Source organism: Diceros bicornis, chromosome 3 (assembly GCF_020826845.1).
Source record: "Diceros bicornis minor isolate mBicDic1 chromosome 3, mDicBic1.mat.cur, whole genome shotgun sequence".
Classification (NCBI taxonomy): domain Eukaryota; kingdom Metazoa; phylum Chordata; class Mammalia; order Perissodactyla; family Rhinocerotidae; genus Diceros; species Diceros bicornis.
Genome location: NC_080742.1, coordinates 91,732,421 through 91,753,545, shown reverse-complemented (window position 1 = coordinate 91,753,545; position 21,125 = coordinate 91,732,421). Strand labels below are relative to the sequence as shown.

The 21,125-nt window shown below is 36.9% G+C and overlaps 1 protein-coding gene across 3 annotated transcripts in view; it reads left to right on the top strand.

The window, feature by feature from the left end:
* Nucleotides 1-21,125, top strand: part of TPK1 (thiamin pyrophosphokinase 1) — a 327,688-nt gene that overhangs the window by 166,163 nt on the left and 140,400 nt on the right. For all 3 annotated transcript variants that reach the window (XM_058532212.1, XM_058532223.1, XM_058532219.1), the window contains exon 6: nt 2,788-2,883. In XM_058532212.1, coding sequence (XP_058388195.1) covers nt 2,788-2,883 — 96 coding nt within the window. The remainder of the gene's footprint in view (nt 1-2,787; nt 2,884-21,125) is intronic.

Here is a 21,125-nt window from a genome sequence, read left to right as displayed (position 1 = left end):
ACACATGCTGAAATCTGTGACGCCAATCCCAGTCTTTTCCTTTCAAATTCTAGTATAAAACAAAGTTAACAAAATGTAATATTAAAAGATGATAATCCAGCTTGAGAGAAGTAGCGTATTCATAAAGGAAACTTATTATCAGAATTGAGTTATTTAAATTTCCATTTGTATAATGAGAAAACCTACATGAGAAAAATGCATAGTATGAGATTGGAGCCACCTGCTGGCTCATAAAATAATAATTTGTATCCTAAAAAAATATATTTCAGACAACTGAGAAAAATCAAAGATGATAATAGTTGTTGAAACAAGTTTCCATTCAAACATTGTTATCTTATGACTATTTTAAAGAGTTTTGTAGTTTATGCTTTGGAAGGTATCCTATCCAACTATCCTATCCTACAGGATCTTGATAGTTCTCATCTTTAATTTTATATTTCTCCTCTTTTAGATCTTAATGTATTATCATAAGACCCAGAAAACACTGAAAATATCTTTAGTTGGCCAAAGGCCAGTTATTGCACTTTGGCTAATATTTTGTTTTACAGGTCTCCTTTCTAGGTGTTAAAAACTGCCCTATGAGGGGTAGCGGAGCTGTGTCCACTTCTAGTGAATTCATTCTCAATCTGTGATGAGATTAGAATCTTTTAAACTCATGAAAATTCCCAGAAGCTGTGGATGGCTGATAAACAACTCAATGAGAGTTTCTAGAAGTTCTTAGTTTAGATACAGTTTGAATTTTTCAGTGCTGGTAATCTGTCTCCATGTCCTGACTTAACCTTTTCTGTGTGTCCATCTTAAATTGATGAGGTAAAGTCAGATATTATTCAAGCCTTGCTCATATATTTCAAGTAGCTTTTTTCATAATATCAGTCTTGTAGAATCAACTCTAGAGATGTTACATGACTTTTTCTGTCAGATATCTAGGAATTTGTTCCCATTTCATGGTAGTAAAGACAGAATTTCTAGATATGACAGTGCTAATTACTACCTAGCTGTCCAGTTGTTAGCAAGTCAATTTAAATCTCTTATTTTTGTTTTCTTAATCTCCAAAATATTAGAATGGGGCTAGATAGATAATTTCTTGAGTTCTCTTTAGCATAATTTTTCTTGTGGATCTGTGTTGATTCTGTGAAGAAACTGTGAAGGTAGACAATGACCTCTTAACCGTCTCTTGTATTGCTATTTCTATTTGCATTTTAAATTTTGTTTTCTTTTGCTGGAGTGATTATTTCTGTCGTCAGCACTTAAAAGAGGAAGGTAATGTCCCGTGGTCATATATGCTATATTTAACAGTAAAATGCCACACTCTCCTCCCTGTTTGCCAGCATACATTTTTATCCCTCAAGAATATTATTTAAACATTTATTAAACACTTACTATATAGCAGGCTGGTGCCAGGCACTGGAAACAGTAATGAATGAAACACAATTCCTGTCCTCAGGGAACTTTCAGTATAGTGATTTTTGGTTTGGTTACAGTGTAATCTCCTCAGCCCTGATAGTCCTTCTGTATGCTCTAGTGTATTCTTCTATCTTCCTTGTTAGGAGTGTTAACCTGAGATGAGTCGATTTCTTTATGTCCTTGCTTGGTGATTATAGTAAATTTCAGTGTTCTTTTAGGGTGAGGAAAGTATATGTTGACGATCTTGTAAAGATGACATATACATCTTTTAGGGCATAATATATTTCTGAATGATGAGAAATTAATTTCTTCATTGGTCACTATATTGTAGGACAGTCATAAATGAATGAAGCATAGGTTGAGCTTGACACATTTAAAGAGACCTTGAAGTTAAAGAAGAACCTTTAAATCTACTGAGAATGGTTCTTGGAATAATTTAAGAGGCAGAATGGGTGTTTTGTATCCTTGAAAACTCTTTGAATGGCAACTTTATATACTAGATTATATTTAACTTTCCCTTACTCAGCTGTTTGTCAGAGACCATGAATTGTTTTATTCCTGAATTAAGAAGTCTTAAGAAGTCGCATTACACTCTGGTTTTACATACCTTTGGCTCTGTAAGACATCGGAGGAGGTGTCATTTGAAAAATATCGTTTCTTCAGCCATCTAAGTTCACTAGTGCCAACTAGCTTGCACTTTTGTGGCTTTATACTTATAAATATGTATCAGTGTTTTTCACTGGGTAAGGTGTGTGTTGTACAAGAGACAAAGAACTTATGAATTCACTTCATTATGTCCAAAAGATAATCCGAGAGACTTATTTACTCTGGCATAGCTCTTCATGCTGCTTTTTGCATGGGGAAGAAAAAGTGCCGTACAAGAATTTTATAGGACAGCTAACTTAAAATGTAGTTTTATCATTAGTTCAATATTAACATTAGTTTTTCCATTCATGTAAGTAAACTTAGGAGGTCTGCTTGAAGAATTGAAAGTATTTTAGAAATAGTTTAATTTTAATTTCAGATAATTTCACTGTGAATATATTTTATAAAACTTGTAGCCAGAGTCCTTATGTTAATCTTGAATGTCATCACAGCAGTGATTTTTAAAAAGACCATTAATGTAGTATAATCTGTACTTTTCTTGGGTAAAATGATTGTCATAATCAGACGGTTATTGTAATATTCTAACACCCATTCCTGAGATGTCCTGTTATGTGAAATAAAAAAGATAATAATGATAATGATGCTAATGATCGGGTATAATACAGGCATAATAGCATATGTCTACTGATACCTTATCTTTACTTTCATAGCTCTTGATCTCATTCATAAGGCTGACATCGTTCTTATTTTTACCTTTTCTCTTACTTTAACACATAGGGATGTGAGCTTATTTCAACTCCTGATCAAGTCCGTACTGACTTTACCAAGTGCCTTGAAGTGCTCCAAAAAAAGATAGAAGAAAAAGACCTACAGGTAAGATATGTACCCATTTGGTGGTTGGAATCTTACTACCCAGGATGTGAAAGATCCTGTTTAAAGTTTCTACTCATCTAAAAGCATTATTGACTTTTGTGCCAATTTTTTGGATTCCCTGTCCGGTTTTTTCAGTATATCGAATAAATCTGTACTTAGCTGCCAAGACATTAATGTGTGCACTTAAACCACAGGTCACAGATTCAAATGCCTTACAGTGGTAAGGTCACAAAAGGGGGAAAAGTGGACCTTGGATAATGTAATCAAAACTGGCAGTTCATTTTTGGCCTAAAGTGAGTAGCAACTTTTCATCTCTAGTTGATTGTTGTCGTGCAGAGCTATGTGTTTTTTCACATGTGTGTTTAAATATTGTCTGGGCAAAACAAACAGACAAACAAATATGGCTTAGATTTGGCCCATGGGTCATCATTGCAAACTCTTATATAAACAAATAAATATTAGCGACTTTTTTTATTTTTAAATCAGAGAAGAGTCTGCTGCTTTGCACTTGTGGACTCTTTGAGGTATTCGGTAATGATTTTCCCCTAGCATTCAAGTGTTTAATCACATTAATTAGCTAATGCACAAGTTTATAGTTTATTATATTTTACAATATTTTTTGATACTTGTTGAAACGGTATGCAAAAATTTTTAAGCCTGTTTTTAGTGAAGATCAACAAAATTAAACATGAAGTGCAGAATGACAGTTGACCATTATTTTTTTGGCAGAGGCAAGAAGGTAAGCTGAGATGCAGGATCAAATATGTAATTTTAAACTAAGAAAACACCCTTGTATATTAGAATGCTTTTGATAGTACAAATAATAGGAGATACATTTAAACCTGGCCTCAATCATCAAGTGGGATAGGGCAGTCTTCAGACACAGCTCAGCCAGGTCTCACGTCTATGTTTTGGTTGTCTTGACCCTGCTGTGTAGGCTTTGTCTTCAGCCTGGTTTCCCTGATTGTCTCCAATGGCCACCTGTAGCAACTTTTTATCCTTTCACATCTGGGGGGAGTAAAGGGGAGGGACGTCACTTCCCACCATCATCAAACTTAAGTCCTAAGATCTCTCCATTAGGTCACTCTTGGTTTTGGTGAAGGAGGATGAGAGTATCCTGATTGTCTTGGACTGGAGCGGGGAGTGGGGTCAATCCGCTCGTCTCATGTGTCAATCTACATGGCTAATACCCATGTGAGAGGACAAGATAGGTGTTGGAGAGGGAACCCTGACAAAAACTTACTCCCTCGCAAAAGTTTATCAGAGATTGATTATAGCATATATTTACTAGGTTGAGGTAGTAGATCCTTTTCTCCCTTTGAAGAAAAGCCTTGTTAACTATCATAATTGGGAAGTAGCTCATTGCGCAAACCCAACAAAAGTAATTGAGCGAACATTTCTTATCTCTGTTGTAGCTTGAATTATGCCAAATGTATTATGCTATTTCTAGCAATAAATTGCTATAATTAAATATTTGTTTAATGAAAACAGAACACAGCCCATTGAGAGTTATCTAGTTCATCCAGACATAGCTGATTTTGAGTTTCTTCGAAAAAATATTATAAATCTTCACAACTGTGTTTCAATTCTCCCAGCACCTCCAGTGAAATTATTGAAAGCTGGGAATGCAATTATGTGAGTCTCATTTGTTGTGTCTAATTGATAGTATCTATAATACAGTATTCAGTCATTGACTCTCAGAGCAAATACAACAAGACCAAAATCCAGAGAGAGCCTCAAACTGGGGAAAGGGGGTAATTGGGTGTATATAATCTGCGAGACAAATCTGACAAAGTCTTGGCCAGTCCAGTGAGGAGGCCTGAAGCAAGAGGACCTGTCAGAGGACTCCTGCATTGGGCAGAAAGGGCCAGACCTCCTCCTTGCACCCAACTTAGTCATGGACTGGAGGCTGCCAGAGAAGAGGGTGTCCTTGGTGGCATGCTGTCCTGCATCCTGAAGGAGTTGCCGCTGGACCACGACAGCCAACTGCCCTCTTACAGCTCAACAGCGAGTTCTTTCTGGGGGAAGCAGAGTAGTGCACCTCCAAGGTGGCTGCAGGCCCCTGGCATGATTTGGGCCCGGTGCATTCTCCAACTTCATCTTGCATCACTGTTTCTCTTTGTTCCTAAAATATGCCATATTCCCTCTACTCCATTGCCTAAGGTGTTTTTGTACATGTTGCCTCCTCTGCCTACAACTTTTTGAATATTTTTTGCATATTTCCTTGTCTTTGCCTAGACATCTTAAGGGAGGACTTTCCTTCACCATCCCTCTAGGTTAGACTCTACATTTCTATACTCTCTTTATTTCTCCTTTAAGGCACTCTGAACACTTCTAATAATTTTGTTATTATTTCTGATTGTTTGCTTGAAGCCCTTCTTCCCAGCCTGCCTGTATAGCCATGAAGCTGGAATCAGGTCTGTCTTGTTCACGATTGAACAGCAGCACTTTGAATTTAAGAGGTGCTCTGGGAGTGTTGGGGCCATCTTACACACGATGGGAATGCACAGGAGAGGAGAACATAACACAATTAGGGGAAAGTCTCTTTAGAGAAGGCTGCGACATAATAAACAAATAGGAGTTAGATGGCGAAGGGGAGAAGAGTGTGCGAGGAGAAGCAGTGTGGCACCCAGGGAGGATGGGTGGCATGTCGGTGACCAACCGCAGATAGTTTGAAGTTTTAAGACGGAGAACGGTGTGATTAGTTTGATGTTTTAAAAAGCACAGGTAGATAAACTGAAGGCTACGTTACAAACAATGAAAACTTTCTAAGGTAGCTCTCATTCACACTGAAAAAGGTGGTTATATTAAATCTGACGAAATGGGGTATCTGTGAGCTTCCACCTGATTTTACGTTTAATCTGGAAGTACAACATTGTATTTGGTTTAATGTGACAGCAAGAGCAAAGCAAGATTAGAAAGATTAGAAAGGAAAGTAATAGAAGATTCCCCTCCACACATCCTCCTACCCCCAAGTGAGATCATCATGAGGGCTTTTAAAAATTTCTCCCTGAGATACACGTAAACTGCATCAAAAAATCCTTTCTACTTCTCCACCTAATAAATCCTTTCAAATTATCATACATTTTTATTTTTCCACTTATTAAGTTATAAATATAAATTTGTAATCAGTGTCTATATTTTATAGTAAGATCTTATAAGCATGAACTATAAAATGTTAATTATAATGTAAGTAAATTGAACGCAAAGTAGTATTTCATATGTGAAGGAACTATACTGTATAACATATTAGAACTTTTTAGAATTTGAATAAGGGTCCATCCTTATCTTAAAAGAGTTTACTATCTAGAACATAAGATTAATTAAAAAAGAAAAAAGATTTCCTTAAGTTATTTATTTATTTATTTTAAACCTTCTCACCCTCAACTTTTATTCTTTGGCAAAAGCTTTCTCTGATACATGTGAATTTTTAATACTTTGCTTTTGTGTTTACCATATTGTTTATCTGTAACTGAGTCATGAATAATATATTATTAGGCTGCCATCTGATATGACCGAATCTTCAAAGCACACGTATATTTTCTGATGCTGTGATACACACTTGGGATATAAACCCTGGAATTCAGTGCAAAATATTGAAAGCAATTGCTCCAAGTTTCTGAAAATGCAAGATGTATGTTGTTTAGGATGAAGCAGAAATAAATCTAGGTTATAAGGCCCTAAGAATTATAGGTCTCCCAAAATACAGTTTTGGATATTTCCTAGTATTATATGGCAATAGAATCAGTTACTTCAATTTCTGGTGTTTTAAACACAGAATTTACATTTGACAAAATTTGGGCAGAAAAATTGCCATTAGTTTCAAACTGTATGTTATGTAGGTTTAAATTCATACTAGTTTTATTTGCTAAAACTTCAATACATTTAGCCCCTTTATACTGTTATTTTTTAAGCAGTTTTTTATCACATTATGCAAGATGCTAAATAAATACTATATGAATGAGAGCAAATGCCTAAATTTTATACGCGCGTGTGCACACACACACAATAACTACAAGTTAAATACTACATAAAGACTATAGGATTATTGCATATTAAGGTTTTTTTTTAATTCTTTTAATAGCCTAAGCAAATATTGAATTGGGATTTATATGTATTAGGATAGTTTCTATGTATTTATGCTGAATTGGAGTTCTCAATTATTGATAATTAGGACTTTGGTAAGGAATATTAGATAGTCTTTCTATTTAATTCCCACATGGTATTTCTCAAGTCAATACATTATGTTTATACATCTGCAAATATTATGAGTTTTAGAATATATATCTGCAAATACTATGAGTTTTGGAATATTTATTTATATCCACTAATTATCAGGATTGGGGTTAGGTGTACTTTATTGTTTTGTAATGGACTAATGGCTTTGTTTTATGTTCGTACTAAATATCTGTTGCTCCTCACTTGAAAATCAAATTCAAGACTGACTTATCTAATTGGACTAATTACTCATCAATATAATAAGATCTGACTCACAGGGCTGCAGGAAGAACAAAGAGAGTGCTCTGAGAAGTATCTTTCAAGGTTCTCTGGTGTCTTGTACAGCCTGCTCTGATGCACTGATGTCTTTGGCAAGATTCCAATCTCATCTAAAGCAAAATATAATAAATCTGTTGTATGTGTAAATGTGTATTCTAGAAAGGGATAAATACTCTCTTTACAGTACAGAAACCTGGCAGATACCACTTTAATCAAGTAATCAAAATTCATATCATTAGTGATAATGCATGTTGATAGCACATATCTCTCTGTATAGGTATAGGGTGAGAAGGGCAGTTCTGGAGTTCTCTAAAACTTGTAATCCCAGTTTAATTTTTCAAAAAAATCAGAGATACCCAAATTGAAGGTTATTCTACAAAATATCTGACAAATTATACTAATTACATTTTCAAGGTCATGAGAAACAAGGAAAGATTGAGAAACTGTCACAAACCAGAGGAGATGAAAGAGATGTGAAAACTAAATGCAATATGGTATTCTGATGTATATACTGACATGGAAAAAGGACATTAGTGGAAAAACTGGTGAAATGTGAATAACGTCCAGACTTTAGTTAATAGTAGGGTACCAGTGTCGATCTTAGTTTTGACAGTGGTTATATAAGATGTTAACATTGATGGAAACTGGGTGAAGGATATACTTTCTGTACTGTCTTTGGAACTTTTTACTAAATCTAGAATTATTCCAAAATGATAGTCTACTTGAAAAAAATATGTTCACTGTTTCAAATATGCTATGACTCTAGAATAATGTAATCTTTTTGACACGATTCCAAGAAATATAGAAGAAAAAGGGAAATACTTCTTAGCACTTAGGCAAATCAAAATACCTTTTTATGAACTCGCTCACCTTTAATGTGTTTCCTCAAAAAAGTTTCAAGTTGCAAGTCTCTGCTGCTTGTTTAGACAACTGTTTTACATGAAAACTGTCCTTGCTTGAACATCTTAGCTGGGAACTTGATAGCGTTTAAACTATGGTGACAGCCCAGGTCCTCATCCTTCCCAGTTTCCCAAGAGATCCACTTCAAAGTATGGTAGGACTCAATCAAAGATAGAACTGGCACCGGATGTGATTTTATCAGAATTGACTCTAGAGGGAGTAACTGTCTTTATTCCTGCGTGCCCTCCTTACCTGTCAAACTCCTGTGGTCTCCATCACCACCTCCATATGCTCCCCACTCTTCTTAGGTTGATATTCTGTCATACCTGCCTTTTACTTTGATGTTGTTTCCCTGGGCTTCTGTGCCATTAACTCTCTAAGGTATACGTCTAATCTGGAACTCCAAAGCCCCTATTTCTAACTGCTAACTGGGAGACCAGAGGAACTTCATTTCAGTGTCTAAAATAAAATTCATCATCTTTCTCACAAAGTCTTATTTTCTCTTTATTTTCTGTCTCTTTGGATGGCACTACCGGCCATCCACCTAGCAGAAACCTGAGAGTAAGCTTACATTTTACTATACCATCCCTTGGCAGGTCTCAGTTCCTTTAATTCTACAAGTATCTCTCATGCCCACTGTGTTCTTTCCAGTCTTGCTGCTACTATGTTAGTTCAGACCTTTATCATTCCTCACTCAGGTTATTTTATTAGCCTTCTGTTTGACTCCCTTCACTCCATTCTCTTACTAAAATTCATGTCCTATATCTTTTTTTTTTTTTTAATAGTGCTTGGCTTTTTTTTTTTATTGATGTTTTAATAGTTTTTAACATTGTGAAATTTTGGGTTGTACATTTTTGTTTATCCATCACCATATATATGACTCCCTACAACCCTTGTGCCCACCCCCCACCCGCATTGCCCCTGGCAACCACAATACAGTTTTCTCTGTCTATGTGTTGGTTTATATTCCACATATGAGTGAGATCATACAGTGTTTGTCTTTCTCTTTCTGGCTTATTTCACTTAATATAATACGCTCCAGGCCCATCCATGTTGTTGCAAATGGGACGATTTTGTCTTTTTTTATGCCTGAGTAGTATTCCATTGTATATATATACCCCATTTTCTTAATCCAGTCGTCAGTCGAGGGACACTTAGGTTGCTTCCACTTCTTGGCTATGGTGAATAATGCTGCAATGAACATAGGGGTGCATAAGCCTCTTTGGATTGTTGATTACAGGTTTGTTGGATAGATTCCCAGTAGTGAGATGGCTGGATCATAGGGCATTTCTATTTTTAATTCTTTGAGGAATCTCCATACCGTTTTCCATAGAGGCTGCACCAGTTTGCATTCCCACCAGCTGTGTATGAGGGTTCCTGTTTCTCCACATCCTCTCCAACACTTGTTGTTTTTTGTCTTGGTGATTATAGCCATTCTAATGGGCGTGAGGTGATATCTTAGTGTTGTTTTGATTTGCATTTCCCTGATGATTAGTGATGTTGAACATCTTTTCATGTGCCTATTGGCCATCAGTATATCTTCCTTGGAGAAGTGTCTGTTCATTTCCTCTGCCCATTTTTTTTTTTTTTTGTGAGGAGATCAGCCCTGTGCTAACATCCGCCAATCCTCCTCTTTGTTTTTTTGCTGAGGAAGACGGCCCTGGGCTAACATCTGTGCCCATCTTCCTCCACTTTATATGGGACGCCGCCACAGCATGGCTTGCCAAGCAGTGCGTCGGTGCGCACCCGGAATCCGAACCAGCGAACCCCGGGCCGCCGCAGCGGAGCGCGCGCACCTAACCGCTTGCACCACCGGGCCGGCCCCCCTCTGCCCATTTTTTGATTGAGTTGTTTGTTTTTTTGTTGTTCAGTTGTGTGAGTTTTTTATATATTATGGAGATCAACCCCTTGTCAGATGTGTGTTTTGCAAATATTCTCTCCCAGCTAGTGGGTTGTCTGTTCATCTTGATTCTGGTTTCATTTGTCTTATAGAAGCTCTTTAATCTGATAAAGTCTCACTTGTTTATTTTTTCTTTAGTTTCCCTAGTCTGGGTAGGCATGTCATCCGAAAAGATTCCTTTATGACCAATGTCAATTAGTGTGTTGCCTATATTTTCTTCTATGAGTTTTATAGTTTCAGGTCTCACCTTCAGGTCTTTAATCCATTTTGAGTTAATTTTTGTGAATGGCGATAGCAGATGGTCCACTTTCATTCTTTTGCATGTGGCAGTCCATTTTGCCCAACACCGTTTATTGAAGAGACTTTCCTTTCTCCCTTGTATGTTCTTAGCACCTTTGTCGAAAATTAGCTGTCCGTGTATGTATGGTTTTATTTCTGGGCTTTCAATTCTGTTCCATTGATCTGTGTGTTTTTGTACCAGTACCATGCTGTTTTGATTACTATTGCTTTGTAGTATGTTTTGAAGTCAGGGATTGTGATGCCTCCTGACTTTTCTTTTTTCTTAGGATTGCTTTAGCTATTCGGGGTCTTTTGTTGCGCCATATAAATTTTAATATTCTTTTTTCTATTTCTGTGAAGAATGTCATTGGGATTCTGATTGGGATTGCGTTGAATCTGTAGATTGCTTTAGGTAATATAGACCTTTTAACTATGTTTATTCTTCCAATGCACGTACATGGGATATCTTCCCATTTCTTTATGTCATCATGGATTTTTTTCAATAATGTCTCATAGTTCTGATTGTATAGGTCATTCACCTCCTTGGTAAGATTTATTCCTAGGTATTTTATTCTTTTTGATGCAATTGTAAATGGTATTATCTTTTTGAGCTCTCTTTCTGTTAGTTCATTATTAGCATACAGAAATGCAACTGAGTTTTGTAGATTGATTTTGTACCCTGCAACTTTGCTGTAGTTGTTGATTATTTCTAATAGTTTTCCAACAGATTCTTTAGAGTTTTCTATATATAAAACCATGTCATCTGCAAATAGTGAGAGTTTCACTTCTTCGTTACCTGTTTGGATTCCTTTATTCCTTTTTCTTGCCTAATTGCTCTGGCCAAAACCTCTAGTACTATGTTGAACAGGAGTGGTGAGAGTGGGCAGCACTGCCTCATTCCTGTTCTCAGAGGAATGGCTTTCAGTCTTTCCCCGTTGAGTATGACGTTGGCTGTGGGTTTGTCATAAATAGCCTTTATTATGTTGAGGTACTTTCCTTCTATTCCCATTTTGTTGAAAGTTTTTCTCATAAATGGATGTTGTATCTTGTCAAATGCCTTCTCTGCGTCTGTTGAGATGACCATGTGGTTTTTATTCTTTGTTTTGTTGACGTGATCTATCACATTGATTGATTTGCAGATGTTGAACCATCCCTGCCGTCCCTGGTATAAATCCCACTTGATCATGGTGTATGATCTTTTTAATTTATTGCTGTATTTGGTTTGCCAATATTTTGTTGAGGATTTTTGCATCTATGTTCATTAGCGATATTGGCCTGTAATTTTCTTTCTTTGTATTATCTTTGTCTGGCTTTGGTATCAGGGTGATGTTGGCCTCGTAGAATGATTTAGGAAGTGTTCCATCTTCCTCTATTTTTTGGAATAGTTTGAGAAGGGTGGGTATTAAATCTTCTTTGAATGTTTGGTAAAATTCACTGAAGAAGCCATCTTGTCCTGGACTTTTATTTTTTGGGAGGTTTTTGATTACTATTTCAATCTCTTTACTTGTGATTGGTCTCTTCAGATTCTCCATTTCTTCTTGGTTCAGTTTTGGGAGGTTGTATGAGTCTAAGAATTTATCCATTTCTTCTAGATTGTCCAATTTGCTGCCATATAATTTCTCATAGTATTCTCTTATAATCCTCTGTATTTCCATGGTATCCATTGTAATTTCTCCTCTTTCATTTCTAATTTTATTTACTTGAGCCTTTTCTCTTTTTTTCTTAGTAAACCTGGCTAAGGGTTTGTCGATTTTGTTCATCTTCTCAAAGAACCAACTCTTTGTTTCATTAATCCTTTCTACTGCTTTTTGGTCTCAATTTCATTTATTTCTGCTCTGATTTTTATTATTTCTCTCCTTCTGCTGACTTTGGACTTTGTTTTTTCTTCTTTTTCTAGTTCTGTTAGGTGTAATTTAAGGTTGCTTATTTGGGCTTTTTTTTGTTTGTTAAGGTGGGCTTATATTGCTATGAGTTTCCCTCTCAGGACCGCTTTTGCTGCATCCCATATGGTTTGGTATGGCATATTTTCATTTTCGTTTGTTTCCAGATAGTTTTTGATTTCTCCTTTAATTTCATCAGTGATCCATTGGTTGTTCAGTAGCATGTTGTTTAATCTCCACATTTTTGTCACTTTCCCCGTCCCTTTTTTTTTTTCATGGTTCATTTCCAGTTTCGTAGCATTATGGTCTGAAAAGATGCTTGTTATGATTTCAATCTTCTTAAATTTATTGAGGCTTGCTTTGTTTCCCAACATATGGTCTATCCTTGAGAATGTTCCATGCGCGCTTCAGAAGAATGTGTAGTCAGCTGTTTTTGGATGGAGTGCTCTGTATATGTCTACTAGGTCCATCTTGTCCAGTTTTTCATTTAAGTCTACTGTTTCTTTATTGACTTTTTGTCTGGATGATCTATCCATTGATGTAAGTGGGGTATTAAAATCCCCTACTATCATTGTGTTGTTGTTAATGTCTCCTTTTAGGTTTGTTAATAGTTGCTTTATGTACATTAGTGCTCCTATGTTGGGTGCATATATATTTATAAGTGATATATCTTCTTGGTGGAGTGTCCCTTTTATCATTATATATTTCCCTTCTTTGTCTTTCTTAACCTGTTTTATCTTGAAGTCTACTTTGTCTGATATGAATATGGCAACACCTGCTTTCTTTTGTTTGCCATTAGCTTGGAGTATTGTCTTCCATCCTTTCACTCTGAGCCTGTGCTTGTCTTTAGTGCTGAGATGTGTTTCCTGGAGGCAGCATATTGTTGGGTCTTGCTTTTTAATCCATCCTCCCACTCTGTGTCTTTTGATTGGAGAGTTCAATCCATTTACATTTAGGGTAATTATTGATATATGAGGGCTTAATGTTGCTGTTTTGTCACTTATTTTCCATGTCCTATATCTTAAATATATATCTGCTTGAAATCTTTTGTTGTCTCCCAGTTATTCAGTAAGTATTTGTTCAGTGAATAAATATATTTCCAATACATCAAAGTAAATTCCAAAGGACATTGTGGGAAATCTTAGCTGGCATGTAGATTCTTTGAACAAATCTTCTTAGTAGCATTCTTGATGTCATATTAATTCTCCTGTGACACGTGTCCAGATGCTTAGCATCCTTATTATCTGTACCAATTGTAATAATGAATATGCTTATTATTAGAAGTATTAGTCTCCAACACATCGTAATTAGAGGTCAGGTGTTCAGATGCTTGGGATAGGCTTGGCGCTCTTTCTAGCTGCATGACAGTAGAAAGTTATTTAAGTTCTTTAATATATATAATATATATTGTATATATGCATAATATATTTTATAAAATATATATAATGTGATCTTTTGATCTTGTAATAAATTTCATAGAATTTTATAATTAGACAATGTTTTTAGAAATCTCTTAGACTAGATAAAATTTATAGCCCAGGTTCATGTACTCACCATAGTATATTGTTTCTTTTATTTTTCCTTTTCTTTTTAATGGAAACAGTTTTTTTTTAATTGAGGAATGATTGACATACAACATTATATTAGTTTCCTGTGTACACATAATGATTTGATATTTGTATATATTGCAAAATGATCACCACAATAAGTCAAGTTAACATCCTAACATTGTTTCTTTTGGACATATTCTAATTTTACATAATTTTCTTAAAATCAGACACTTGAATTAAAAGGAATACTCCTTACCTGTTGAAGTATTTTCTAGGGGAGGTCTTCAACTTCCCCTCTGCCCAGGGAACCAAGGAGAATGGTATCTATGTGTTTAGTAATGGAATCCAACAGGGAGGTGAGTTGCATGCCCCAGCTAACCATCGTTTGCATCTTGCCTGGATGGAGAGAGAAAAGGGTGATGTGCTCCAGCTTCTCCAGTCCTGCAATGGACATTGTGTGCCTGATGCTGACTGAGGGGTATATTTCTCCAAGATTAGTCAAAAGTGCACTTTAGAGTCCAAAGGTGTACTTTCTCCCTTTAGATAGACCGTGCAAGCTACTGGGGATCTTCTTCCAGTCAGTTTAAAAAACTTTTATCTAGTACCTGTCTGCTAAGTCATTATGCTATAATTAGGTGACTTAATCCACCTCAAATAGTCTCCAGTCTAATGGAGGAGACAGATGTACATGTAGCCAAAGAATAATCTAGACTATAATAAATGGTCTAACTTGCCTCTGCAGAATAGATTCAACTTTGATTTTTTATAATTGTTTATATAGAACCCTTCTCTATTTCACCCTTTCACTTTTTAGTTGAGAAAATGGGATAGTATGATTATTTTCGCTAATGAAATTGCAGCTCATGTCAGTGAGGCCTTCCATGACCACTCTCTTTAAAATAGCACCCGTCACCCCACCTCCTGTCTGATTCCTTGGCTCAGCAGTCCTGTACCCTGCCCTGCTCGATTTTCTCCATGGCACTTGTCGCCATCTGACATATGTAGGGTATTGGTTTCTATTACATCTTTGCTTACGGGAGTATAAACTTCATGTGGGCAGGGAATTGTGTGTGTTTGTTCTCTGCGATGTCCCCAGCACTGAAAACAATACCTGGCACATAGTGGGCACTCCCTAAATATTTATTGAATGAATGAATATGTATATATATGAGAGAATCCTTTCTTAGCAAGCCTTTTCAATAAATGTTGGCAAACTTTGTTAAGTAATCTGCTTTACCTTGAACAATGCTTATTCCACTGAGCCAGCTCTTGTTCCATTAGAATTGAAAATTTTTTGGTTTTCGCAGTACATGGAGATATCCACTATTACTTGATCATATATATACCTGTGGTTTTTTCTCCATTTTATCGGGCAGGGGATGCCTGTTGTGTGTGACTAAAAATGCTGCAGTTCATATAATACTTTCTTTTCATTTCATTAATTGGTATTTTATAACTTGTGGGATATACTTCTTTTTCCAAGTTCTAAGTTACTTGTGAAAGTTGAGAGCTAAAAGATGAAAGTACATAGAGGTTGTCTCATAAGCCCTTAGCATTGTGAACTTGACAAGAACAAATCTTGCCAACTTCCTTGAAGTAATGCTGAAAGCAATACCATACAATTCCAACGTCAGCTCTACAGCTGAGGCATTGTAAGACTTTTATGACAGGTTTCTCCAGCTTCTTGCCTGTGCGTATCTATCTCAAAGGGATGTTGTAAGCTTAAATTGATAACTTTTCTGAAATTCTAGAAAGCAGCATGACGTACGCACACACAAAGATATTCAGCTATACGTATTGTCTACACAAACTGCCTCCTGCTTTCTAGTATATAGTCTACATTGTTCTCTTTGTTGAGTGCCAAAGTAACCACTTATACATTCAAGTTCCGGAACAAATGCTGTGCAAGCTAAGTATCAGATGAGGAAGCAGGGAGAAAAATATTTCTGGACCAGTGAACGAGCAGGCTGTTTCCTAGGTCATTTAGAGAAGCCTTCAAAGAGAAATTCACATCTCTGTTTTTCCTTCTTCTTAGAGAGCAGCAGTCTTTTTTATAGTGCTGTGCAACAAGAGAAAATGGATACACCCAGTGCTTTGAAGTGACTTGGGAAACGTTGCTACAGATATAAAAAGCTTACTGCCTTAGAGGCTGTGGCAGGCTGATTCATCCCTGCCAGAGGAGAAGCTGCTTTTATAGGACCCGGGACAAGGGTTAAGTTTATCTGCTTACCAGGAATCTCAGTTGGATGACTCATTTGCCAGATAAAATTTCTTATTGATGCAGAGAAGTACAGGTATGGTTGGTGTGGTGCTCTTCTGCAGAGGAAACACTGACCTTATGTGAAAAGAACTGTTTTATTATGAGTTACTGCATTGTGAGGAGGCGGAAACTGGAGATGGAGGAGGAGCTATATCTTGAGGACTTCTGTAAGAGTAATGCACATATAATAGAACATCCTGAAATTGCTTAGTAGCTTATAAAATTTCTCCTTCTCATTCTGCGGATCTCTTAGCAAAACATGTTACATGTGGCAGTACCTACATCCGTAATTATGATTGTCCGTAATAATAGTACCTATATATATATTTTTTTTTTGGGAGGAAGATCGGCCCTGAGCTAATATCTGCCAATCCTCTTTTTTGCTGAGGAAGACTGGCCCTGGGGCTAACATCCGTGCCCATCTTCCTCCACTTTATGTGGGATGCTGCCACAGCATGGTTTGACAAGCGATGCGTCGGTGTGCGCCTGGGATCCGAACCGGCGAATCCGGGGCTGCCGCAGCGGAGCGCACACACTTAACTGCTTGCGCCACCGGGCCGGCCCCAGTACCTATATGTTTAAGAAATGATTTGTTTAAGTCATGACTGAAGAACTGAAATGATGTTACTGCTTATCACAGGAATGTATATATCAGATCAATATATTTTCAGTGGTACTTAAGTAATCAGGAGAAGAGAGATATATACACAGAAATACATTCTTCTTTGTGTTAGGTGATGAGCCTAGGTATCTCAGAAAGTTCCATTTAAATCAGAGGAGAAGATGGAATCCTACAGTATTCGCTTTCCATCCTTCTCCTCTCTTAGTAGCTGGAAGTAGAAAATGTCTTGCTGCTTCCATGACCTTCTGATTTTCCAGTAACAGTTCCACGGTCAGTGTGTTGGTCTATGAAAGCAAGTGGCACACTAAAATCCAGATGCATAGAGTATAAATAAGGTGATACCAGCTTCATTCCTCAATCCACTGTAAACCTTCCCCTCTCAACACATATGTGAATGTATATAATTCCCAGTATGAACAGCTGGATCAAGATATTTTGAAACATATTAGGAAATAGGTATATCTGAATTCAAAGTATACTGATCACATTTTAATTCTATTTCCTCATCCATTTCTATTAGAGATTTTAGATGCCTATAAAATTGACCCTAAAGATTTTGATTTTTTTAAAACATCCATATAAATAAAGGAAATTATTTCCGAAAGAAAACTATTGAACAAATATTTTATCCCAGATTGCACTCAGTTTACTATTGTGCTCATGGATATGGAATACGTTTAGCAAAATAGCAAATAGCATTGCCTATAACTTTAAGGTAAAGCTGAGGATGATAAGGTGATCAACTATTTTGTATACATGTATTAGCTGAAGCAAACTTACTACACTGCGAGAAGTAAGCTTTAAGTAATTACTGTCACTGCAGTAACAGTTTTAACGTTCTCATTTTGGCATTATAAAATGGTCCAGTGCATATCTAGAAACCAGAGTGTTAATGACCAAGTGCAAAATTTGCAATCAAAATGTTCCCTGTTCTCCCAGAAGGTGGAAAGGGGATAATTAACATAAACTATTTATATCGCACCAAATTGCAAAACCTAAGGATCGCACTACAGCAAGTCTGATAGCCAGTTATTATGAACTGGCAATAAAAAAAGAAGAGAGTTTTATACCACTAAACCTTGGGAAAATAATGCACCCAAAGTATTACAAATAGCTGAATCTAATCTGTTCAGACATAGGGACCAAGAGTTTTCATTTATCACTTTGGACAAGAGTATGCAGTGAAGACTTATTTTATGGCTGAAGCAAAGCAAGAAATGCGTTGGATGAAAACGAATCATGATGATGCAAGAGAGGATAATTGCTATTAAAAAATGATCACAAGTGCAGAATACTAATCTTCTGGGAGCAAAGCCTCTCTTACCAAAGTCAGTCTGTTTGCAGGAAGCTTTGGAAAATTATCTGTCTACTTTCAACTTGCTCAGTGGTGGGAATGACCAAAGAGAGCAGATACCGCTTCTGTTCCCTAATACTTTGTAACTCAGTTCCCGCAGAACAGGAAGAATTCTGTTTGGTACTCTCTCAAATGTTCCACTTTAGTAGGGCCTAATATATGTTGGAGAATTTTTAGCCAGAGTGAAATATTTCTGGTGCCTTTTGAGGTGAATGGTCAAAAAGGCAGATATGAATTTTTTTATTCTCTACCTAGGAATCATTTAGCTTCTATGGACGACGTTTATATAACAAAAATCCTAATATTCTTTCCAACTCTGCTTCCAAATAGCTAGAATATGATATTATCATATTTTCATTCTTCATTTTACACTAATTACCAACTGTGCTGAAGATGCTATGCTAGGTATTTTGAGTGTTCCAAACTACAAATAATACATTTTCCCATTACTCGTGACAGTCGTTAATTCAGAAGGAATAGCTTTGAATTCCTTTGCCCTAGAAATATCTTCATATCCTGACAGCATGAGAGGTTTGGAGACCATAATCACCTCCAGCAGATTTTATTTTTTATTTTTTTCATAATTTTATTTATTTATTTTTTCCCCCAAAGCCCCAGTAGATAGTTGTATGCCATAGCTGCACATCCTTCCAGTCGCTGTACGTGGGACATGGCCTCAGCATGGCCAGAGAAGCAGTGCATCGGTGCGCGCCCGGGATCCGAACCCCGGGCCGCCAGCAGCGGAGCGCGTGCACTTAACCGCTAAGCCACGGGGCCGGCCCTCCTGCAGATTTTATAACATCCATGTTCTTTGTTTATACAGACCGTGATTTTATGTAATTTGACTTACTCATAAATATATTCCTGACTCTTCAAAGAATTTAATTTTCAGCAGAGATAATAGAATAAAATCATGTAAAAAAAACCCCAGCAAGTATGTGTTTTATTTATTCTATTCAATTCTCCTTGGCACTCACTTCCTGATATAGAGAAATGTAAATAAATGCAAATTTGCTCTTGCCATCCTTGGTGTGCTTACATGGGAAGGAAAAATAACACATTTCCACATTTTTATATGTATCACACTGTTTTGTTTATATGGAAAAAATGTCCCGTCCCTAGGGATCTTAGTGATATGGTTTGAGAACCTATAGTCCAGTTAATCAAGGAAGTATTAGGAATCAGGACAGGTCTGTGAGGAAAGACAGCACTGTTATTACAACCAGGCTTGAAGTGTTGAACTAAAAAATTCAAAGCCTTGCCCAGGGTAAATCAAAAAAGCATTTCCTTATTCTGGGAATGAACTCAGTCATTGTCCTATACTCTGTACTGACCAGGGTACCTGAAATTAAAGTGTTTTCAGGGATCTTTAGTGGCAATTTGAGGGTAAACAAAGAAAAACTCAAACAGTATGTGCAGTAAGAGTTGAAAGGACAAGAAGTGGTCACAGCAGTCGTCAGTGATGGAAAGATTGTGTGGGGTTGACGTGGAGAATCTGTCATCTGTAGTGAAGATTTGAATTTTGATCCACAGGTGATGGTAATAATCCATTAAAGAATTTTGAACAGAAAACCCTAAGATAATTTAGAAAAATAGTTTAATGTGTGAAAGCTGAGTTGAAGGATGGAAATTGTAATGACAGGAATAAAAGAACTAATTATAGGATTCTTTGAAGAATAACTGTTTAAGAATAATCCTCATCAAGAATTTGAGAACAAAATAAGGACCTTAGAAAATAGACTTAAAATATATATTTGGTGATGACTGGTCTTTTTGTTTGCCAGAGACTTAAAGCATGAAGAACGCTGCAACTGTTCAGCTGACACACATCTGTTATGTGTATACCGGCCACTTGGCTAAGTGTCGTAGGTTGAGAAGTGCAAACTGAATGAGATGCAGTTTCTGACTCGAAGAATCCGTGGCCTTTGGAGTGGATGCCTTTGTAAGAGATTATCCTGATATGTTCTCAGTAGTGCTGTAGTGCAAGTCTGATTAGACGAGTGAGAAGCCCGTTGGAAGTGAACTTTTTCCAGTCTAGACCCTCCTCCTACAGGTGGCGACTCAGCTTTGTGTGGAAGGTAGAATAGGAGCTAACCAGAATAAGGGAGTGTTTTATTCTGAACATTCAAGGTTAAAGGTAAAACTCTTAGGTTTGGGATGTCAAAGGGTCACTAATACTGAAAGTGCTAATCACACGTGCACCCTTGGTTAATGCAATATTTACATTTCTTTCCTTTCACAAGCTAACAGAGTGAACTAGCAGGGAGGGGACCACACACACACAACCGTGTTGGGAGGGTCAGTCCCTCCTGGCCGCCTCCACTGCTGACTTGCAGCCAGTGTCAGGGACCTCTGCCAGCAAGTTTCTTCCAGTCTGCACTAGGAGGTTGGAGTCCCCTCCGCTGAGCTCTCCAGAGAGGCACAGGGACAGAGTAAGTTCCCCATGGTCAATGAGGCTGTGAGCTGCCTGGGCTTTTATGCTAAAACCTTTACCTGGGGATTATGGCTTATAGCAGTTAGCAGTCTTAGCTTAGATCCCTATCATTGCCTCCATAGTTTTTCTCTCAAATGCAAACGAGCTTGTATACATTGTTCACTTTTCAGGTATAAATAGGTCGCTTCCTCCACCTTTTTTTTTTTTTTTAACTTTTCTCTAAAATAACATGTTCAAAAACAAGTTTTTATAAACTTTATGACATTTCTTAATATCAGCATATTTACAGTTTAACAAAATTGGATAAAAACAATTTTGTTCATCAAGTTCATTTTTTTAGGAGGTGGAGGTAGGCATCCATTGAAAATGCTTAGAGGAATCACACCCTTTACAGGCAGGGAGGCGAAAGGGGATGGTCCAGGCACTGAGGTTTGAAATCGTGTGGTTTGTTCTGAGAACTAAAGTATTTCTAGACTGTAAATGGGGTGGAAGTTGAGGATGTGACTTATGGGTCAGTACTGGAGGAGACTGGACTATATCTTGTAGGTTCTGGAAAGCCAGTACTT